General features: G+C 36.9%; 1 protein-coding gene across 6 annotated transcripts in view; it reads right to left on the bottom strand.

Moving 5' to 3' along the window:
- Nucleotides 1-25,177, bottom strand: part of RIC1 (RIC1 homolog, RAB6A GEF complex partner 1) — a 175,251-nt gene that overhangs the window by 66,798 nt on the left and 83,276 nt on the right. For 5 of the 6 annotated variants that reach the window (XR_006710081.1, XR_006710080.1, XR_006710079.1 and 2 more), the window contains 5 exons: nucleotides 19,313-19,420; nucleotides 13,234-13,376; nucleotides 12,782-12,918; nucleotides 8,224-8,315; nucleotides 3,092-3,180 (listed from right to left, as the gene is read on the bottom strand). Coding sequence is in view for 3 of the 6 variants with exons in the window: in XM_045468543.1 (XP_045324499.1) it covers nucleotides 3,092-3,180; nucleotides 8,224-8,315; nucleotides 12,782-12,918; nucleotides 13,234-13,376; nucleotides 19,313-19,420 (569 nt within the window). In the remaining 3 variants the exon portion in view is untranslated. The remainder of the gene's footprint in view (nucleotides 1-3,091; nucleotides 3,181-8,223; nucleotides 8,316-12,781; nucleotides 12,919-13,233; nucleotides 13,377-19,312; nucleotides 19,421-25,177) is intronic. The other variant, XM_045468544.1, reaches the window with a different exon arrangement.

A 25,177-nucleotide genomic window follows, 5' to 3' on the forward strand; every position in this document is an offset into this window, starting at 1 on the left:
TGTAAGTCTGATTAAATTTCCAGAAAAAGAGATTAAAGAGGCAATATTTACAGAGATAGTGGTTTCCAGAACAGTTGAATCCTCAGATCCAGCACGCCTGAATCTCAAGCAAGATTTAAAAAAAAAAATGAAAAAAATTTAGAAAATTCTTCACCTTCCCAATCACAGTGAAACCACCTCAGAGACAAAGAGAAAATCTTAAAAGTATCTACAGGGAAAAAAGCCAATCTCCTGAAAAGGAACTACAACTGGACCAAAGACTTCCTAATAGCAACAGTGAAACCAAATGGTACTCGAACTTCAATGTACATAGACACAGTAACTGTCAATCCAAAACTGTGTAACAAATTAAACCATAATTAAATTACAAGGGCAAAATACATTTTCAGGAAAAAGAAAAAATTGGGTTTATCATCACGAAGTTTTTAAGGAAATTCCAAAGGATGTACTACAGGCAGAAAACGGTCTCAAATTGAAGGTATGAGATCTTGTAAGAAATGATGGGCAAAAATATTGATATACATGTGGGTAGCACTAAATCAACATTAACAGTTACATATTTTAATGTTTCCTGAGATTCTGACATCAGATACCTTAGCTTCCTCCTTGAGGCTAATCAGATTTTTATTATTAGATTACATTTAGATGGGTGCCTCAATTTTTTTTTGACATTTTTTTTTTTTTCTGATCCAAACATCAGAGAAGTTTGTACAGTTATATAACAATTACTCTTAACATGGGAGCATATCTAAATCTGGGAGAGGAACAGAACACAGTTTGGAAAAAGGCTCCCAATTACTAATGGGAGCACAGTATCAAATCACGAGACATGTAGTCATGAGATTCTACTGCCTGTTAAATACAATCCTGCAAAGGAGACTGGCTTAAAAACATATTGCTTTGTTCATCACATTTGTTAACTATGTGCCTCTCAATAAACTGAACTAGCGTGGTGCAAAGAGACAGACTTCTACACTGAGCCTAGTAGAAACAAAGACCCGTACACTAATAAGTTCAATAAAGCATTATCAATAACAAGATGTGATATGCAAACTATATCGAGGCACCAGAGGGAGTGGTATTCTATCTAGTCAGAAAGAAATTTCACTTGAGCTGTATCTTGAAAGACCAATATATTCCCTCCACAGAGAAATATGGACATTTCAGGTACAGAGAACAATATGAGACAAAGGCTGACTGACTCTCAAGAATCTGTAGGTAGTTTGGTAAAGTGGAAGCCTGCAGTTCCTAGCCTATGGGCAGGGTACCCCAGTACTCCAGAGCACTGCAGAAAACTCACAGGGGGTTACATGAGATCATCTTCCAGAGAAAATACAGTGCTAGCCACAGGATCTGTTGTACATGATGTGAACTATTAGATCCAGGTAGTTCACAGCTGCAACATTAGATTGTGCTACATTTACTTTGATGATGTTACATCTTTGTGAAGATGGCTTTTTAGGAGTTGCTGCAGAAAAAGTGTCATGTGAAAATCAATGTGGAACAGGAATTATGGGTGAACATACCCGATCTCACTCCAAGGTTTGAGAAATTGTATAGTGTCCAATAGGCACAGACATCCTATTAGTAAAAATCAATGATTTTTTAAGATTTATTTTTGAGAGAGAGAGCAAGGACGAGCGAGAGCAAGCAAGCACACACAAGTGGGGGAGGCAGAGAGAGAGGGAGAGAGAGAGAATCCCAAGCAGGCTCCATGTTGTCAGTGCAGAGCCCGACGAGGGGCTCAATTTCATGAACCGTGAGATCAAGACCTAGGACAAAATCAAGAGTCGGATATTTAACTGAATGAACCACCCAGGCACCCCAAAAACATTGTTGAAGAGTAACAATAAAATACTATTTTTCTTTCCATTTATGAGTATTATTTTTTGAAAATGCTACTAGGGTTTAGACCTAACGACTTTATAAACAGAACTTTTGGTATTTCTTTTAACATAGAGTTACTGTGGTAAAATTATGGAGACACAAAGGGCAGAGGAAACCAAGAAATAATGCCAGAAGTATTTGGCAGAAGACCTTACATGCCACATATGGGGTAGATACTGATGAGGAGTTAATCAAATATCTGTTTCCATACTCAAGCTCTCCATTGCCCACTTCTGCCTAAAGGCTTGGAAAACCCTAAGGTAGCTAATGTGACATAACTATAGCCGATTAAACAAAAACTTTTTAATGTTTATTTATTTTTGAGAGAGAGAGAGACTGAGTGTAAGCCGGGGAGGGGCAGGCAGAGAGGGAGACATAGAATCTGAAGCAGGCTCCAGGCTCTGAGCTGTCAGCACAGAGCCTGATGTGGGGCTTAAACCCACAAACTGAGACCATAACCTGAGCAGAAGTGGGATGCTTAGCCGACTGAGCTACCCGGGCACCCCTAATTATAGCCAATTAGATGTGAAGAGAAGATAGCTGGAGCAGGTAGGAGAGGAAAATGCTCCTAAGAAAGCTTTCGCTTTCCTGATCAAAAAACAAATATGCCGTTTCCTCCTCTCTCCTTGAATCAAACGCAGCAGTAATGTCAGGAGCTCAGAAGCTGCATGCGACCACGGAGCAAAGGCCAGATGAAGGCCAGAAGCAGCTAAACTTTGGATTTCTTCCTATTAGAGAAAATAAATCTTATTTAAGCCACAGTAAGTTGGGTTTTCTGTTAGGTTCAGTCCAAAGTATTTCCAATGACAAAGACTTTAGACTTAATCCTACAGGCTCCACAAGGGGTTTAGTAAGAGACTGTTTTATTTACTGCAGTGTATCTACCATTTAGAACACTGTCTGGCCTACAGTGGGTATTCAATCGGTATCTGCTGAATGAATACATTGAATTGGAAGGCATATAACAACAAAGGTAATGAAATCAGGTAAGAGACTAGAGCAAAGTCCAGAGAAGGATTATACAGGGTAAAGTACCCTTAGGAGCCTCCCTAGCTACACGGAAGTCCCTGGGCCACACAGAAACTGTTATACGGTTGAACACTATCTGAACGATAGCATGCATTATTTAAATTTGCAATCGCTACACATACCATTACCTGTACGTTAAAAATTAAAAATAAGAAGGAAAATAAAAAGGACTCACCGGGATATTGTTTTGCTGTTAGCTCTAGTTTATGAGACAGCAGCATAGCTCCAGTGGTGTTATCTATTGTATAAACCTGTACAGAACCACTGTGAAAAATAAGCAAGCTTTTAATGAAAAAAGATAAATACAAATATAGAAAGCATTACTATGGAATGATTATGTTCTGCTGGTAAGAGTGTAAACTAGACTAAAACCATTTTGTAAATAATTTGCAGTCTCATAAATCTGAACAAATGTGTATCTGTAACCCAGTAAATTTTCCCTCTAAACATAGCCCAGAAATATCCCTGTCCATGTTATCAAGAGGCATGCTCAATGTTCATGACAGCATTGTGTACAAAGGCAAAGAAATGGAAACAGTCTGAATGTCCAGCAAGAGAAAAGAAGCATACACTGGAGTATTCTCATAGAAGAGTATAGCACACAGCACTGACGTGCGATAAAATAGATAGCTGACACATACGTGTTGGTATAATTCTGTTTCTATACAGTGAAAAACATTCAAAACACAGTACACACATCTGTGGTAAAAATGCAACAAAAAGTTAATGGACACACACACTCTACTGGTAGAGAAGGGGGGTATTAAAGAAGAGGAAGAAACGGGACCTACTGGTCCTCGAAATGTGCTATTCCTCATGCTGACGGCAATTTATACAGATTTTTATTTTATTATTTGTATATACTATATCATTTTTTGTACCTACACACACGATGTATGTTCTTTTATGTACATGGTATACATAATGATTTCATTTATGAAATCTTTACAAGGATCAAATTTATGAAGGGCCAGAAACCAAAGCTAAAACTTTGTATATTATTTCTAAGCTACATTTCAAGACTGACCTATAATCATCATAAAACAATACCATTTTTGCTTATGAAACTATTTCAGATCAAAAATTTAACACAAATGTTGGTTTTAAAATACTGTTAAATCTAAGGCTGCTTTTGCACAAATTAGGACGATACAAGTACATGACTGCCAGAATGTTCTGGCACTTATGCGTGCTCTTTTGTGGTACAAGTCAGATGGTTTCCACAGCAGTTCTGATCCATATCCAGCCAGGTCAACTCTTCCCAAGGATTAGGACTGGGACGAAACAAAATACCTGCTGCAAAAGGTCGCTTGGAGTTACCCACAGCTCATTGATGCTGTGTGTTTTTGTTTTTTTTTTTAATGTTTATTTTTGAGACAGAGCATGAGTGGGGAGGGGCAGAGAGAGAGAGGGGGAGACACAGAATCTGAAACAGGCTCCAGGCTCTGAGCTGTCAGCACAGAGCTTGATGCAGGCCTCGAACCCACGAACCGTGAGATCATGACCCGAGCCGAAGACGGATGCTTAACCGACTGGGCCACCCAGTCACCCCTGATGCTGTGTTTTTAAATCTCTTTTTCTGTTTCATTGGATCATTTCTCTTGCTGTGTTTTTACGTTTATTATTATTTACTTCAGCAATGTCTGATGTGGATCCTTTTTCTATTTTCCATATTTAATACTCAAAAGAGACCCTCTCCAGCTCTCTGGAGTTCCCTCTTTGTGCCACTCTGTCACCTGTGCCTGTCTGTCCTGAGTCTTAGCTGCTCCAGTCTCTCCAGATTCTCACTTCCTCATAATTCAACTCAGGGAATCTGCCAGGATCTGTCTTGGCCTCAGGCTGCAGCCTGGAAATGCAAAGCAATTACAGCTGAGGCATTTATAGAGTTTTCTTATTTGTTTCTCATCTTTCAGGGATCAGTGTCCACTGGTGCTCGATGTCTCAAATTCATACTGCCATAATGTTTCATATTTTTGTCCATTTTTCCCTCCATATGGGAGAGAAAATCTGATCTGTTATTCCATCTTAGTCAGAAGTCAAATGTCTGTAAATAGGTATCTTTCCAGACTACCGGCCCAATTAGACGCTTTGCTGAAAGATAGCATTAGGTAGCTAGCAGGTGTTTACTTCTTTTTACTTTGCATCTGAAACTATCAGGTGATAACTTTGGGTTGCTGAGCTCTAACAAGTCAGTGACGAGAGTCCAAATATTTCTACAAAAAACTGGTGTTAAGCCAACACTTACAGAATGACAATTGACCTTTTTATGTATTCTATAAAGCCTCTATTGTTTAAATTATTTTTATTTCCATTTCTCATTAAACCATTATAAGAGAGAGATTTTTTCATGTGTAAGACACTACTCACTGACCTCCAAGCAAAAACGATACCTCTATAATAGAGATACGGCTCTTACACAAGTGACCAAACTTAGTATCATTATACTGGGACAACTTAATGTTACTGCTCCATGGTGCCACAGTAAGTACACGACATTACATATGACAATGTTTAACCAGCATCTAGTCAAACCTTTAAACATAAAGGTAAGAGTAAGGCTGTAAGACTGATCCCCTGCAAACTGACATCCTAAAAGTTAGCTTCTTACACAACTTAAAGGATACCAGCTACAGTTTAGTGTTCAGTCCTGGACTAGTGTTAGGACTGGAGGGTCAGAGCTAGAAGCCACTATTACGTCACACAGCTACAATCACAAAACTTTCAACCCCAACCCATGATCACACCAAAAAAAAGAAAGGAAGGAAGGAAGGAAGGAAGGAAGGAAGGAAGGGAGGAAGGGAGGGAGGGAGGGAGGGAGGGAGAGGGGGGGAGAGAGAGAGAGAGAGAGAGAGAGAGAAAGAGAGAGAGAGGGAGAGGGAGGGAGGGAGGGAGGGGCTGGTACTCTCCCAACTGATGGAAAAGTAAGATGACTGGAAGGCTGAAGGCTGAGATTCCACCTCCATGACTCTGGTGAGGGGATCCTCTCGTGGATCCTAACACCGGGCCGTGGCAAAGCCACCAGCGCTAGCCCTGACTGCGGCCAATATGGAGGCACGCTAGCCACCACCCCGTCCATGCTGATGCGCCAGCCCTCTTATCATCTGACAGCACTGGCTTCAAAGTTTCAAGCATTATAGGTTTAAAGGAACTAAATGAATACCATTATAAGAAAACAATGAGACACATTTAGAATATAGGACATTCTATAAATAACCAGCCTGGACTCTTAAAAAAGTTAATGTCATGAACATAAAAACAGTGTGTGGGTTGTTACAGGCAAAAGGCGACTAAAGGGAAATAATAACTAAATACTGATTGACTCTGGTGAAAATAAGGAGCCACAGAAGAAATTCTGGTGACAAATGGGTTAATTTGAAGATGAACTGAGTATTAGTTCTTATCTGGGATTTATCGTTAATTTTAGATTATAAATTCTCATTAATTTTCTCATGACAAAAATATTGAGTTTATATAAGAAAATGTCCTTTTTTGGAAACCAAGAAACAATGTAAATGTCCATTAACAGCAAATCAGATAAATTAGGATACATTCATACACTAGAACACTATAAATCAATCAAAAATGATTTCAGCCACTGGCAAACAGCATGGATGAATTTCACAAAGCTGACTGAAAGAAGCAAGACCCAACACATAGAATATGATTCTATTCCTATAAAGTTCAAAACCAGGTAAAACTAAATTACACTCTTTGGGAACGCATGCATGGGTGGGAAGCTATAAAGCCTAAGGAAATGATCATCACGAAAGACAAAAAACTGGCTACCTTTAAGTGTGTTGGGGAGGAGATGGGAGTTATGATTTAGGAAGTCACAGGGTGGGACTTCCCACCTTGCAAAACTATTTCTTGACCCAGTTGTGAACAGATGGGTGTTTGCATTACAATTATATTTGCAAAACTGAATGTTTGGATTATGCACTCTCCTACAAGTGTGTTTTTATTTTACAATATGTAAAAAAGGTTATTATGAACCTTAAGCCAGTAAGTTTGACGGGGATATGAACGAAACCAATTCCCAGAAAAACAGAACTTGCCAAAGTGACAGGAATACATAGAAAATCTAAACCTTCTTAAATCTACTTTTAAAACTGGATTAAATCAGTAATCCAAAAAATTCCCACAAAAAAAAATTGTAGGTTCAAACAGCTTCATTGACAAATTCAACCAAACATTCAAAGATAAACAGAGAAAGTGGGGAACGAGTCCTCAACTTGTTTTATAACATAAGCATAACCTTGGTTAATCAGGAAAGGAAAGGAAAAATTACAGGCAAAATGTACTAATAAACAGATTTAAAAATTCTAAACAAAATGTGACCAAATCAAATCCATGAATATGGAGAAAAAAAAAAGAGTACTCTTCCTTCTTAAACTAAGCTAAATTTACTTTTATTCTACATTTATCTCTTCAATGAGAAGCAGTGTTGAGAACTCACCACTTTATAGATTGAGAGTGTAAAGAAGGTGATGATTTATAATGTGTATTATTTACACTTAAGAAAAATACTGTGATACTCAACTTGATGTAGCTAGAGATAATACTAGATGTATGTTCTACAGACCCACTAAACTTCAATTTGAAGTTAAAAAAAAAGGCTAAAAAAGCACTACACATATTGTAAAGTATTACTTATTAAGTAAGTATCTAATATAAGCTTTTTACTTGAACTAAAATATAAGTTTGAGAAAGTCAGGTACCTTAGTGTTTTCCAACATATCTCAAGTGCTTAGAATTGTGCCTCGTGCATGGGAGACACACAGACACTTGTTGAATGAATAATCTGTATTTAATTTTACGTCTAAAACCTACATTATTGGAATTAAAACAAGAAACAGATATCAGGTATGAGCTGTAAATGTGCTCATTAACTAAGTCACATCCACAAATTCAAAGGCAACATCAACACTGATGTCTTAAAAAGAAAGGATTATTTCAAAAAAAGAAAAATATCTTCTTGATCCTCTTTTAAACAATCAAGAACAAAATTAAATTTTGGCTGATTTAATCTTTTTAACTTGTAACTCAATTCCCTACCACTGGAGAAAAGCTCATCTTTACAAATTAAAACATTCAATATCTGAAATCTGCTCTTTAGATTTGTTTACTTCAATCTAATAAAATACCTCCAGATTTTATATTACAGCTGATTCCTAAACTATGATAGGCATGACGAGGTTTACAAGTGCATGCAGAACATTTTATGCTTCAAAATATATATTAAAAAAAATTTAAAGACCCATTATTTTTGCCAACAACTCTTAAAATGAAGAGGACTCTATCAATTACCTTGCACAACCAAACGCCATGAGTCGGTACTTGTTATTTACTGCTACACAAGTTCCATCAACAACATCTTGTGGCCAAACTCCATGGAGCTGCTGTAATAAAGAAAAATAATGAAGGTTTTAAAAGTGCTGTCCAAATATACTGTAATCAGTATAATTCTCCTTCAGTAAACATACAGTTCCATAAGGCTTGGCTTGATCTGGTTTCATAGGAAAATATCCCATCAGGACTACCATCTGAATTTTCTCCCTTAAAGTATCAACTTCATTCAATAGTTCAATAAATATTCCCATTTGATCTCAGCCCAGTGCTGAGCTTATCTACTCATAAAACACTAAAAAATGGACAATCTGCAAACCCAAACTAAAAGAAGATGACTTTCCTGTTAGAAAGTAAACCTCTTACAGCAGAAACTGAGTCTAACTTGCTCCCTACTATCATCCTCACCACTCAGCACATAATGTTTAACTTCTCCCTTGGGGGCAAAGAGTAAATTTATTTGGTCTAAGCTTTAGAAAGAATTAGTGATTTTCTAGTGCCCACTATTCTTTATTATCCCTTTGTTTTACAGTATGGCACATCACCTGGTATGGCTAACAGCGTGGTACCTGGCAGTCTGACCCAACATCTCAGGTCTACTGCTCACTTGCTGAGATGATTATCTGACCTTTCCAAGCCTCAGTTTTCTCATCTGTAAGTTACTTATCTCCTAGAGTATTTGGAGGATTAAATGAGAACATACATCTACGTAAATTACTTCATACAATGGCTAGCGTTCAACAAGTTAAGCATTCAATTAATGAATAAATTATTAAGCTTAAATGCTATTTTATTTACTTTGAATATACAAACAATAGATCCAGCTCCATTGTCTGTTTTTATTTGTCAAATCAAGGATGCCTTAGATTATAAATTCTAAGGCTAAGGTCATTGTGACTATTAGTTTAGTAAACACAAAAAAACTGAGCACACTACAATATAGCACTTATTTCTGGATGATCCCAACAGTAAACATTAGAAAATCCAATATAATTATAGCTCTGTGTAAAACAGAACACTATAAATTTTATTTAATTCCCAAATGAGCTATATAATCCACTATTTAAACACGGCATTATGTGCTTTTTTTTTCATAGGAATTTTATTTTTCAATTTTAATAATAAAACTACAAACTATTTTAGATGACAAAAAAAGTGTAAAGATAGCACTGAGCATTATTTCTGCGGACCACCACTTAGACTGAAATTAATTTACTGATTTCTCTAACAAATATTTTCCAGCACTCTTCACCAAGCACTGCTCTAGGTGCTAAGGATATGGCAGGTATTCAAATACACCAAAACCCTTGTCTGTATCCCTGCATTATATGTTAGGAAGCTGTCAAGTTAAAAAAATTGTATAGTATATTGGAGGTTGGTAAATGCTATAGAAAAAAATAGTGAAGCAATTACAGGGAGTATACGAAAAGGATATAATATTAAACAGTTTTTCCCATGAAGGTACATTTTGAGGAAAGTACTGAAGGAGATATATACCAGGTACAAAGGCCCTATCATAGTGGCATTTCTGGCATGTTCAAAGAACATGAAACAAGCCTAAGCAGATGGAGTAGAATGGGGTAAGGAGAAGTAATAGACGAGGTAACAGGTGTAAAAGGAGACCAGATTTATAGGGCTTTGAAAGCCACTACAAAAACTTTTTGGGTTTTTTCTCCCTTATATATGGGGAGTCACTGGGGGGTCTTTAATTTTTTTTTTAACTTTTCCATTACAAATTATATTAGAGAAGAATACACAAAACCAAAAGTACTACTACAAAAGTAGCCGGTATCCAGACTTAAATGGTAATCCCTTCCTTCTTTTTCTTTAGACCAATACTATTTAAGAACATGCATCCATACAAACTCTAATTTAGAATGGCCTATGTTTTTATTTTCCTTTAAACTTACATAAAATAAAATCATAGCACACATTCCTTTGTGCCTAGCTGCTTTCTTTCACTCAGCGCGTCTGTGAGACCCATCCACATCACCACACACAGCTCTGCTGTTCACGCTCACCACAGCCTCAAACACCAGGCTTAGCTCACTGGGCCTATGCCTCCGTCACCCGATCAATCTTTACAGTCTCAGGCACATTTAAAAGCATTTTTCCTCCAGCTTTTCTAGTTGTCTTCGGCAGGTTTTGTCCTAATTATCTAAACCTACTGAAGGGTTCTGAGCAGAGGAGTGACATAATCTGACATATTTTAAGACATCTGTTAAATGCAGCAAAAAAATGTCAAACAATTTTTACAAAGCACTTAAATAATGCCTAACATAAACATGTCATCAGTGTATTTCCTAATTACCAGTATACACATATGTATTCTTTTCCTGTAATTTGTATTTTCTAACTTATTTAATAATGTCCATCTGCTTTTCATTATTTTTTAAATTCTTAATTGACTGGAAAATTTTCTTTAACCAAATACTAAGAAAATTAGTAAAAGCTGATCATCAGAAATGAGTTACTTTTTCAGTTCTAGGATTTTTGTTTTCAATAAAAAACATTTAAATCCCATGGGGCGCCTGGGTGGCGCAGTCGGTTAGGCATCCGACTTCAGCCAGGTCATGATCTCGCGGTCCGTGAGTTCGAGCCCCGCATCAGGCTCTGGGCTGATGGCTCAGAGCCTGGAGCCTGTTTCCGATTCTGTGTCTCCCTCTCTCTCTGCCCCTCCCCCGTTCATGCTCTGTCTCTCTCTGTCCCAAAAATGAATAAACGTTTAAAAAAAAAATTAAAAAAAAAAAAAAAAAAAACATTTAAATCCCAAACATAATTTACAAATATACCTTGTAAAAAAATTATTCTCCAAAAGCTTATTTTTATTCTTATATATTGACATGTTACCACAAATGTACTGTTTAGTACTTCATTATTCGAGTAAAGATGATAGTGGAAAACAGTTTTAGGAATATTAAAGCTGACATTGTAGAAAATAATATGCCCTTATAAACTTAAAATCTTTTTCAGTCAAAGAGAGCAGACTGAATATCTAGCTTCTCTGACTCTTAAATCCCCAACTTTATAACAGCAAAGATTTTTTTCAAAAAGCACAAACTTGCAAGGAAAAAGAATGGGTGAGGAGGTAGAATCATGAAGTTTTAGAAGCTAGGAAGCACATGGATGAGTAGAATCCTTAACTTAGAGAAACAGCTAAATTTACACTGTAGGGCACACAGAAGGCCTGGGGATGGAGATTTCTCAGAAAGACTGAACCACAAGCAGTGGGACTGGTTCACAGCCTGTAGAAGCACCAGCCGGGTGGTCCCACAGTACCTTCCCAAACTGAACAGCTAAGAAATATCCTACCTTCACTCCAACAGAAAAATGGAGATTTTTTTCTTTGGAGAGAAACGAAACAAGAAACAACCCTAGTGGTTTCTGGACCACACTGAAAACATGGGTAAGTGAATATGGACCCTCTAATTTAACACGTCTATAACTTAAATCCAAGACTACTGGGATGGCCAGGTACGGATTCTCTGGAAAGGACTGCAGACTCTCTTCCAGTGAGCACCAGATACAGAGAGGAGAGGGAAGGAAACAATCCAGTCAGCTCACCCTATGAAGATAAGGGTCAACCAAACCCAGCAAAACCCACAGCTTTCATTGAGTCCAAATTTTTATTTTGGGTCTCTGTCACTGCAACCAAATTCATATATTAACTAAACATATATTAATTAACCATAAACTATGGAAAGAGCTCTTTCAGATAAAGGCATTAAGGAAATCCTCAGGATGATGGACAGCCCCAAAATAGAACTGTGTTAAAGGTATAGTGAGCCAGCAGCCCAGTTTGGAGCAAACGAGAAGGTTCCAAGAGAAATTACTTCAAAGAAGATGAAACAAACAGAACATCTAATGTGCCTGAAGGAATTGAGAGGATATTTACACAACCAGCAGACAGTCTAGGGTTGAGTTACTGGTAAGTACATAAAAAGTAAATAAACATAAAGAATAATTATTAATTCCCAGTGGGAGGGAAACTTGCAGGAAAGAAAAAATAATCACAGCATCCATGGCTCAGGTACTAACAGGTTTTATATAGCAGTAACAATATAAACAATGAATAGTAATCTAACTGAAATCAAAATAACTGTATTAGGAAGACAGGAAGACTATATGAGTGCAGTAGGAACAGAGAAGCAAATGAACTTTTTCTACAGAAGGAGTCAATAAACCAGCTAAAAACTAAAAATTAAATACTCAGAGCTGTGGAGATAAACTGCAAAATAACCAGTAAAGAAAAATAAAGTCGTTGTCTCTGAGAATAGAAATTGAGTGTGAAGAGTGCAAGAAAGAGGGAAGGAACTATCATTTTTCTTCAACACATCTAATAGAATTATTTGTCTACTTATATTATTTTTAAGTATAATATATGTATCATTTTGATTTACAAATTAGTTAACATAACCCTAAAATATTAAATAAGGGAAGTGGCAGTGGGATTTAATAACAAAAACTAAAACTGGTAAATGCAAAATAGAGAAAATAAACACTCCAAAGGAAGTCATACCTCTGCAGTAAATCTACTTGACACTGGAGTAATAAATCCAATTTTACCATCGTTAAACACAACAGCAAATCCATCAAGTGTGGCACAGTATTCCATGTCTCTGATGTGCACATCTGCAAAACCCAGGAATGAACCTGCTGATGAAAACATAAGTACATGAAATACGAATATAAATACAGTAAATAACTCCCTCACATTTCTCTTTGCAAACCCTATAAGGACAGTTAAAAGGGCAAAAATAATGACCTAACAACACCAAACCATTAAACTATTCCTTCCTACACACACACACACACACACACTCTCTCTCTCTCTCTCTCTCTCTCTCTCTCCCCACCCCCTTGCATAATTAATTCCGAAGGAAAAAAATCACGGCCCATCCATAAAAATATCTAACCAGATTATATCAAAAATAAACACCTGGCTCCACCCCACGCAGAAAGTATACCTACCTCTAGACGACTGCAGATCTACTGAAAAGGGTACTGTGCAAAGATTAATAGCTTTCCTTCCGTTTGTCATTCCTTCCCAGTGAATAAGATGAAGAAGTCCATCAGAAGTAGCAACGAGGAGATCCTCCAGCATGGACTGCAAACTATAGGGAAGTAAGCAATTTAGAATCAATGACCTTTAGGAGAGCACACTGGGAAAGCAAGGAGTATGAATGTAATGGCTCTGGAGAATGTTCATATACAGTGGATCATGAAACCACTTACAAAACTGTCATTTATCTACAATTTAGGTATCTAGTAGCTTCATCTTTGTATAATTTAATCTAGAACCCGAAATTCTGGATGAAATACAAGACTATGCGCAGCCACAGTCATGAACTGATCAACTTGGTTAAAACTAGAAATACTCAAACAGTAAATTCAAAGATGAAAGACGATAAATGACAAGAAAGGACAAAGGCAAAGAAACCATAAAAAGAACAACTTATGACAGGCTGACAGTCTGGAGCCATAAAGTACAGAGGTAAAAATCCTCTAGCCCTGGCCACCAGAACCTTCCCCAGTGATGGAAATGTGTTATCAAACATGGTAAGCAGCAGCTACATGTAGTGACTGCATACCTCAAATATGGCTACTGTGACAGAAGAACATCTTTTTTTTTTTTTTTTAATGTTTATTTATTTTTAAGACAGAGAGAGACAGAACATGAATGGGGGAAGGTCAGAGAGAGAGGGAGACACAGAATCTGAAGCAGGCTCCAGGCTCCGAGCTGTCAGCACAGAGCCCGATGCGGGGCCCGAACCCACGGACCGCGAGATCATGACCTGAGCCGAAGTCGGACGCTCAACCGACTGAGCCACCCAGGCGCCCCAGAAGAACGTATTTCTTAACTTTGCTCCCTTTGAATTAACTGAAATTCAAGGAACTTCATTTGACTAGAGGCTACGTTACTGGAACTCACAGTTCTGGGTATTGTTGAGCCTCATGTTGTTCATTCATACAAGTATTTATAAAGCCCATGCTCCACGACAGGTGCCATGTTCTGTGCTGGCGATTCTGGGGTGAAAACAATAGTTTCTCCTTTCAGAAGACCTCTCAGTTGACTTAGTGAGTATTATGGAGTATGATCTCCGCACTATTTACAAAGAGATTTAACATTTACTTACCTAATGGCAAATAAATGCCCACTTTGCTCGCTCTTATGTGCCCAGCCCCTAAGGCAGTGCTAGTTACGTATGGCACGCAATGTTTGTGGGAGGAGGAAAAAGGGGAGAAAAGGAGAGAGGAAAAGGGAATCCAAGAATAACAATGCAAAGGCACTGGCAAAGAGGAAGAAAGAGAACCAGGGGAACCAGAGGAAATTGATATAAAAAAGCCAAGGGAATAGATGGATGGAAAAAGTACTTAAGAGTATCAAATGCTACAAAAAACGCAAATGTAAGAAAGAAATGAAAAAGTTAAAAATGTGGTGTCCATAATATATACTCCCTATATTAATACTATTAAAATTCTTTTCATACTTAAGAAGAGTATATTTCAGAAATATTTTAATCCATAATGGTGGGAGAGATGTTTTTAATGTTTTAATTCTTAAATAAACCTTCAATCCTTTAAAAGCTGAGCTCAAGGACTCATTCACCAAGAATTTCAGACAATGAAGAACTGTTTTCTTCCCAACTACAAAAATATTAAAAAGAGAAGAACATTCGTCATCAACTGAGTTTACAGAAAGTTCACTTTTTGAAATACTATATATTCTTCCCTTTCAAATTTGTATTTTAGTGCAACATTTGCATGTAGCATGGAATAAGTAGAGAATAAAAACTTTAGGTTTTACATCTGCCACTACATGTCAACAGAAGCTATTTAGTGGAGTAGTCACTGGCTTACCAGTGATTTTCATTCAGCAGGAGTCAGCCTAGGTTTTTTCCAACTATATTCTCCCTCTGCCCTGTTCCTATTTCCCTAGAAGAATCACTGCATATGACAGTTAGGAGCAAGATCAAGGTTACCCTGCAGGAATTTAACCACCTACTAGGCAAAACTCAGCACTCTTCTGACAAAGTTAACAGAATTCAGAATCTCTACTTTGTCATCCCCAGCGCTAGGCCAAAAATGACCAGATGTGTGGGGACAGGAAAACGTGACCCAGGGTCAAGAGAAAAATCAATCAATATAAATAGACTTGGTCAATCCTGATGTTGGAATTAAAAGATAATGACTTTACAATAACTATGGTAAATATGACAAAGAATCCACAGGAAAAGATAGATCGTCTTCATTCAACTGAAGTAAATAAACTCATTAAAACAAAGGCTGAGGTCAGTTGTTAAAATACGGAGTACTTCCCTAAAGTTAGTAAACAGGCCTTGCTCCACACCACACAACTATGTGCCCACTGACTGCTAGTGTCACAAAGATCTAACAATTAAAGATTGATGCCTGGAGAAGGGGATATCAGGATTCTTTACCGATAATCACTGTGACAGGTCTTTTCATGCTGCACTGGTTTTTAAGTATTTTGAAAAATCACTCCTGGGTATAAATACACACAAAATATACATAAATATACTCTAAGTTATGTCCTCAGAGAGCCTCTCCAATCATTGACTTCATGGGCTTTTTAACAGCTAACTGATATGCCCGAGGTGCCTCTCCATCCCCTCCCCACCCCGCCCCTTAATTTAGGACCTTAGAAGAATAGTATCATCTTGAAAGCAGATGGGGCACCTAGGTGGTTCAGTCGGTTAAGTGTCTGACTCTTGATTTTTGGCTCAGGTCACGATCCCAGGGTTGTGGGACAGAGCCTCGCGTCGGGCTCTGTGCTGAGCATGGAGCCTGCTTGGGATTCTCTCTCTCCCTCTCCACCCTTCCCCCACTCAGGTGTGCACTCTCTCTCTCAAAATAAATAAAATTAAATTAAAAAAACATTTAAAACATAGATTAGCATTTCTGATTAATCAAATATTCTTAATGGGACATAGATCATTCATAATCACATTCTCAAATATGTACATATATTTAATACCTAACAAATATTAAATACTATATACTACATAAAGCTTTCCTAAGTGCCTGGAATAGAGGAAGATAAGGAATAAACTGTGGTATTTACTAGTATTTATTACCTGCTATTAGTTAGAAACAGACTAAGGGTTTAATTACAGATAGTATCAGTACTTTTCACCTTCTAAACATTCTCTCTCCTCAATTAGTAACACACATTGGACGCTTACCATTAATCCTATTCTTTCTTCAAGCAAAAATTAAAAGATGGAAAGACTTTTGCCATGTTATGCCTACAAGCAGAAGTTTTAACTATTATCTCTAATTTCACAGGACTTCTATTTTTGGTGGTGAGCAGGAAGATAGTTGGTTACAAAGTCCAAATACTGTGTCTTCTCCCTCAATGCAAAATCACATAGGATATCCAATCACATTTCCAACAAGTATGCATTACAGGTGCTAATAATAATACTGCTCTGAAAAGCAATTATTTTTCTGAAGTTTCAAGATAAACCTTAGAGATTTCCTATCACCTAAATTTGTAGTGTGTATTGAAAACTAGCACCTGACTAAAACAAACAAAACGACTTAGCACCTGACAAGTTAAACTTGTACAAGATGACAGGATTTCTTTTTTTAAAGCCTCTTTTTCTATCCCATCCCCATGATCCATACAGTCTGCTGCTGGATACAGGTAGAGAGCCATATCTGTACAGGTCCATCTAGCTTGTACCCAGAGACATTCCAAATTCCTTACGTCGCAAGTTCCATTCTTAAAAAGAATCCCTGTACTGAAATAACATCTGAGGTCAAGAGTACTTTTCTGACCAAGGTGATCATAACTTAAACTCAATCCTTTGTAACCCGGATCACACTGATGCAAATAACAAGAACAAAACAACATTCTTTTTCTCTGAAGAAAATACATAAAAAGATGGACTAAACACGGCAAGACAACAGCCAGCCACTTGCATACAATTTTATTTTTTTAATGTATACCAGTATCTGTACTGTATTCATTCTAACAAAACTAATGGTGAAAATAGCCTTTTATTAGAACTGTGACTCAGAAGAATTGAAAAACATTGGTATTACATTTATATAGTTCAATATATTCGTATATCACCATCCATATAATTCAATATTTAATGAGACTACACAGTAAAAAGTCTTTTTCCCAAACCTGTGGCCTAGCCGGTCAGTTCTCATACTGTTTCTTATACATTTTTCAAAAACAATACATATTTTAACACTACCAGCTCCCTTTTAAAAACAAATATTGAGGTGCCTGGGTGGCTCAGTCGGTTAAGCATCTGACTTTGTTTGGCTCAGGTCATGATCTCGTGGTTTGTGAGTTCGAGCCCCGCTTTGGGCTCTGTGCTGACAGCTGGGAGCCTGGAACCTGCTTGGGATTCTGTGTCTCCCTCTCTCCCTGCCCCTCCTCCACTCACGCTCTCTGTCTCTCAAAAATAAATAAACGTTAAAAACAAATACTAGCATTATTATAGAGTACACCTTGCTTTTTTCACCCAACAACACATTTGGGAAGTTTCTTCAGTAAAGAGTGCCCTCATTGTTTCTACAGATGCATACTGTTCCCACTGTGCAGAAGGTAAGAAAAGCTTTTTAACCAGCTCCCTACTGATTGACATTTAGGTGGTTTTTGATCTTTTGCTATTATAAACAATGAAAAACCCTGTAAGCATGTCATCTGAATTACTATATATGTATGAGTAATTCCTAACAATAGACATGCTGCACAAAGACCACGAGCTTATGTAACTTTGACAGACATTGCTTAATTAATTTCCATAAATACTGTATAAATTTATACTCCCACCACCAATGTATAAAGTTCATATCCCTGATCTCCCCCCCAAACAGTATTTTACCTAACTGTTCATATGTGTAAGTCACTTATTTACTCTCCTAAAGGAGATTATGTAATATATTAACTGAAATGTAGACAACGAAAAGAAATTGTTTATATTCTGTGTCCATTTGTTCTACTGTCTTTTTCTTATTATAAGTCGTCTTCACATACTGTAAAAATTGGACTTTGTGGTATTCACTGGAAGTAGATTTCCTTGTTTTCATTGTTTATGTTTTCCTCTGATCATACTTATGGTGGGTTTTTTCCCCCAGTTTTTTTTAACTTTTATATAATCTAATTTATCAATATTTCTTCTCATAAGAAATTATTTGCAGACATTTTGACAAGAAGATTTTAATGACTCCTAACAAAATGAATTTTGAATTACAATACTTCTTTCGCTAATATTTCTTATCATTTTTTAAAGCAAATCTTATTAGAGATAAGGACTACTGGCCATTTTGATGCAGAGAAGGCTAGAATATCACCGTTATAATTTCGTAATTGTATACGTCTGGGCACAATAACAGCAAAAGGTTCTTGAAGGCCAGTTTTAACTCTGAATTCAGTTAAAAAGAACTCTTTGTTAAAAAAGAAACAAAAAATACCATTATAGTGAAAACTTTATGTTAAAAAATGTAGTTTTAACAAGACCCACACATCAGACAACTAGAATGTCAAATATGAATTAAGGAAATAAGGCCAAATTACACATACACTTATATTTTCTGGCAATGGATATAAAATAATTTTTTATATTTTGGTAATTCTGGCCTTAACACAAAACCTTTATTCATACTTAGATCAGAAAGCTTAACTTTCTTCCAAGTACATAAATATTTTCCAAAAATTTAAGAGAAGGTATTAGAAACAAAGCCACTTTCTCTTTTCCTCAACTTCTGTGATTTTTATCAGTATCAAGTAACTATGCTGTATCATTCAAACAATTCTAGATCTTACCAAAAAAGATAAATTTCTGAAAAAAATTATAGTTGGTATACTCAATTTATGGGCTTTATATATTTAATAAATAACTGAAGTATAATAATGTACCATCTAGGGGTTAATCAAGCATTTAGAGCTAAAAAAAAATTATTCTCAGTGAAAAAAATGAAATAAACTTTCTTACTGATCATGTGATCAATCAACTACATTGTATACTGTCATCACAAAATGCTAAATTTAACCAAGGTACTATACCTCATGATGGGTGCTTGCAAATCCAATATTTTCTTCATTTCTAAATTTAATGCTGGAGCACACTGTTCTTCCTTAAAATGGGGTGTCCCCTTCATTTGTGGACTTCCTCTAAAAAAAATACAAATATACAGGATTAAAGAGAAAGATATGAATTCTCCTCCACTCTGTGACTCATCTATACCCAATCAGAGTAAAGACAATCAAACTTACAAATCAGGCATTAATCCCTGAAGTTCTCAAATGAAAAATGAACTTCAATTCCATTGTAGCAGAGTAAGCAGTTAGACAAAGGGGTTTAACCAATGTAACTAGCGTTGGGGAGAAGAGCAAAGAATCTTAAGGAAAAAAACAAAGCAAATTCTCAAGAGAACCAATGGACATTTTTAAATGACTGATGGCCCTTTCCGAGGTGGGCGACTTTGGGAGATACACAACGTTTCTACCTACTGCATGTCCAAAGGGATCCAAATCCTCACCTCATCTTACCTTATGCCACACAACATCCTCGTTCCTCTATCCTTTGGGTTATGTATCAGAATTAAGGTCAATTCAGGGATGCGACAGGAAATGTTTCACATAAAACTTGGTAATAAATGGCAAAATGGCTACACCTGGTAGCTCCCTGCTACAGGAGAGGTGACTAGATCAATGGCAACATAATTGAGCCGCCACACACGACCCCGCAAAAGGACCACACGATAGTTCTGGGATCTTTATCTCTGCATGCATGGGACCATTCTTAATTCCTGTGCTGGGATTTAATAGCTGTCTCTTCTCTTGCTACCAGCTATCACTTACCCTTGGCAACAATGAGCCTGCCATTTCTCCCCCTTCAGTCACCTACACTATTAAAATTATGTGTAAACAGTCTAACATTCAGCAGCTTTTAAGGTTCCTGGCTTGGTGAAAATTGATACTTTTTCTGCTTTCTAGTTTTAAGTTATTTTCCATATAGAAGCTTGGCGGTACTTTATCCTGGTCTGTGACTGCCATGACCTGGAACATCTGACTCCTTGTGTACGCCTGAATGGTTAAACTGGTTAATGTTACACCACACAGGTTCAGATTTAATTAACATGCTTGCTGTGACAGCTACTAAGAAAGACACCATGAGTTATTAGTTTACAGAACTCCTACCTGGACTGCTAATCTCACACACACACACACACACACACACACACACACACACACACACACACACACACACACACACACTATAATGCATCTCCTGAGACATTCTCCACATATATCTAGTTTTAAAGTTATTTTTCAAAGTACTACATACACACCATTTAAACCAATAGTACTAGAAAGCTTATGACAAAGGGGAAAAAACAGGTTTTTTTGTTTTTGTTTTTTTGTGAGGACACAACCAGCTTCAGTTTTTAGCTATTACCTTCTTCTAATTACCTGGATGATTTCCCACAATACATTCACGCTGCTTCAGCATCATTATTTAGACATTATCTACTAACTTCCCATTTTTATTCTCCATTTTTCCCCATCCTCCTAAGTACACAAAAATGTTTTCATTACGATGATTAAATAATTTTTACTTCTGGGTCAAGAAGTATTCAGTTCTATGTAAGTATTAACTTAAATAGCTTGGTAATTTTCCTGAAGTGAACTTTACTGCATACTTTCATTTACTTGGTTTTCTTTAAACTTATACCTAAGTTTTCTCAGACTCCTTAACAGCTTTGACAAAAACAACTCTCAATATAGTACAACTCTCAATATAGTCTTCTATGTGGTCAAACCTGTCGCAATAACCTATTATTTCCTCCCCCCGCCCCACATCTCTCCTGGTGCCCAGTGCCCTAGTGACTAAGTCTATTGCAAAGTATCATCCTGATAATTTCCTTTGTCATCATCCTGATGACTTCTTTGCTTCTTTCCTATGAGCCTTTATTTTTTTTTTATTCCTTTTACTGGGGTTACATATTCTTGTGGGTTCCTGGAAAGGTGTTATGTGGAGGAACTGAGCAATTCTCAAGTCCAATATGTCTTTGACACTTGAATGGATATCTGGGTAGAAATTTTTAGGCTGCATATCGCAACACAAGATGACGCACATGCAAAGCAATTTATTACATCAAAAGACTGTTACAATCAAAATATGTATCACAAGAAAAAAATATTATGCAGCCCCCCACCCCACCCCCAAAAAAAAGGAAAGGTGGAAGACCTCTCTAGACTCCTTGGAACGATCTCCTCTCCGGGGTCTGTTGTTAAGTGAGAAAAATCAAGGTGCACAACAATGTATATAATCTGCTACATTCATATGACAGGGAAGGAAATAACAAATGTTCGTACACATGTGCCAAATTTAAAAATGAAAGAAGAGCCAAAACTAAAATGAAAATGGTTATCTACGGGGGAAGATAGAATACAGGGTAAAGAATGCCACATTTTTTTAAACTTTGGGACATGAAAATATTTTATGTAATAAACCAAATTAAAATTAAAATCGACAATAACCAATCTCTAAAAACAGAAAAGAAACGAACCTAACTGTACATCAAGCTACCAGCACAAATAAGAATTATTTCAAGTAACTTTGGAACACAGTAGTTTGTGCATCCTTAATGGGAAACTTCCTACAGACAAAAATCAAATTGTATTCAGTAATAATACTGTTATAATAATAGTGATTATTATTTTGGAGTCACTCTATACAAAAGGATAAATCAAGTAAGTGATTATGTTTACATTATTAGGAACTAAGATTATCAATAAGAGAAAATATACAAATATAAAACTAGAGAAGTGAAACTGTAACTTTTAAAACTTTAAAAAATTTTAAAGCTTCTAAAAACTTTTACCTTTTATCTTAATCTTTAATTTGCATTAATGATATCAGTATTATCTCACAGTATCTTTTCCTCTAAAATTTACTTTTTATCTCTGTGCACTAAAAAGTCCTAAAAGCAAGTATAACCAATAACAATCAGCATCAAGTCAGTCTTCAAAATATTATTTTGCACAGAAAGAAGTCAAAGGTCTTTGGAGAGTTGACTTACTCCAAGACAGGGGCAAAGAATTGCTAAGATGAGCCTTGGATCTGACAAGCAAGGATGCCATTTAAACAACACCATTTTTATGGGCTCTCTGACAGGCTAACGATGTGACAATCTGATCAAAAAGAATGACTGCAATTGGTTAAAACTCAAAAATGTAAAAACCCCTGCATTTACAACAATACTAAAAGCCCTCATTAGTTGGTTGTGTCTGGAAGTTCTTAGGACACAACTGGTTACTATAAGAAAAGGGAAAGAATCAACCATCTATTCTTTCTTCTTGTAGACTATATTTCAGGGTAAACATCAAATAGATAATGAAATAAAGTTTTTCTTTATATAATGACAGCTACAGAATGCAGCACAAATGGTAGAGTTTTTTAAAAATCACAATTTTGGGGGTGTCTGGGTGGCTCAGTTGGTTAAGCGTCCGACTTCAGCTCAGGTCATGATCTCATGGGTCATGATTCTAGCCCCACACCGGGCTCTGTGCTGACAGCTCAGAGCCTGGAGCCTGTTTCAGATTCGGTGTCTCCCTCTCTCTCTGTCGCTCCCACGCTTGTGCACTATCTCTCTCAAATATAAATAAACATTAAAAAAAATTTTTTTAATCACAATTTTGTGATCCCTATCAAAATAACAGATGCAGGGAACAAAATTAATAAGTGCATACACCAGTAGGCAGGTAAAAAGTACAAACTTAACATATATCCACCAAATGCAATAGATCCTGGTTTGAACAAATTCCTAAAAAGACAGCTCTGCATTAAAATGGAGACTGATATTAATAAATTACTAATTTTGTTAGATATAATAGTATTACAGTTTTCTGTCTTCTCTTTCCGGAGCTCCTACAAGATTAGATACTGGACCTCACATGAACTTCTAATTCTCCTTTCTTCCCCTCTCACCTGGAGAGCTCCTCAACGATTTCTTCCAATGCTTCATTGAATTTGAAATTCCTGCTTTTGAAATTTCATCCCAGGAACACTGTCACCCACCTCCCCTTTTTTCTTGCACACCAGTTTTCTTCTTTTAATTAGATTACACCTGTCTGAGGTTGTGAATTTTCATTTCCTCAAAGCGTTTTTGTTCCCTACTGTCTATTTCCTTTTAGTTTCCTTTTTTTCTGTTGTGTCTCTCTCTTTTACACTGGAAGCTCTAAGATGCCTAACAATTTCTAGGTGTGTCCATTATGTGTTCAACAGGTTAACAAGAAAAATTACAAGCTCTAATTACAAGCTCTGTGTGTTCAAGTTGGGCTTTTCTTTTTTTTTTCTTTTTTTTTTATTTTTGGGACAGAGAGAGACAGAGCATGAACGGGGGAGGGGCAGAGAGAGAGGGAGACACAGAATCGGAAACAGGCTCCAGGCTCCGAGCCATCAGCCCAGAGCCCGACGCGGGGCTCAAACTCACGGGCCGCGAGATCGCGACCTGGCTGAAGTCGGACGCTTAACCAACTGCGCCACCCAGGCGCCCCCAAGTTGGGCTTTTCAACTGGTAGAGGCCAGCTGGCATTTTTGTTGAGATCTTCAAATATCAGGGCCTTTTCGGTCATCTTTCTGGAGTGATTTAATTTTCCCAGGAAGGATCCCTCAAGGCCGCCTGGGGTATCAAGCATAGAAGCTTGAAGTCTAGAGCCAAGCAGGGGACAAAGGCTCACCATCCTAACGTTCAGTGTGACAACTTTCATTTCATCCCCATCTTTAGTTTAGCAGCTCACCCTTGCCCTACTCTGTGTCTGGAATCCCTCTGGCTTATCAGAGGGATTTCCTGTCACTTGTGATGCGGAAACATAAAATTCCTCACTCCTTATTCAATTTTTTAAAACAACCCCCCTGTTTATGGCCCCTGGTTCACTCCTATATTCTATGGTACTACTACATCTAATTCCTGGGTCTTTCCACGGTTTTGAAGATCAAACAAGTTGTTTTTCTTTTTCTTCTTTTTTCTTCTATTTTTTTTTAAATTGAAGTTTAGTTGATACACAATGTTTCATTAGTTTCAGGTGTACAAGAGTGATTCAATTAAGTCTATATATTATGCCATGCACACCCCAAGTGTGGCTACCATCTGTCACCATACGATGCTATCACAATGCCACTTACTATATTCCCAGGCTCTAAGTTTTATCTCTGTGACTTACTCATTCCATAACTGGAAGCCTGTTTCTGCCACTCCCCTTCCCCCATTTTGCCTAGCCCTCAACACCACCCCCATTTGGTAACCATTAGTTCGTTCTCTGTATTTATGGGACTCAAACAAGCTGCTTATCAGTATTATGTAACTAACCTTAGGCTCTTGGGTTTCATATTCTTCCTTAGTCATTTATTCTTTCTCATCCAATCGTTAGCTCAAGGGTTAAAGATGCCTCTTTCATTAAACATAAAAACTGCACTTCAACTTGTTATTTTGTTGGTTATTTGCAAAAGAAAGGTTGAAAAAAACCTTACTACCATCTTCAAATTGGAAGCCCTCTATTTTCCTTTATGCAAATACTCTCATTTATTAGAGAGCTGAAGTATTATAAGAACTTTAAAGCAAATTTAAGTAAATCTTGAGTCTTCAATGACTCCCATTATAAAATTAGAGATATATTTCACACAGAAGTTTCTATGTGTTCTTAAAAATTAAGTAAAAAGTGTTAAAAATTATATTAATAAAAAAATAAATTTCTGATAAAAAAAATACTATTACTTGTAGTTCAACAATAATTTGAGTGTGCAGTATCAGACTTTTGGAAGGGAATCATAGAAGATGAAGCTGGAACAATAAAACTAGATGATATAGAGCACTGAATGTCAGGAAAAATAGCAATAAATCGAGCATTTACTATGCATGAGTG

The sequence above is a fragment of the Leopardus geoffroyi genome, chromosome D4, assembly GCF_018350155.1.
Source record: "Leopardus geoffroyi isolate Oge1 chromosome D4, O.geoffroyi_Oge1_pat1.0, whole genome shotgun sequence".
NCBI classification, from domain to species: Eukaryota; Metazoa; Chordata; class Mammalia; order Carnivora; family Felidae; genus Leopardus; species Leopardus geoffroyi.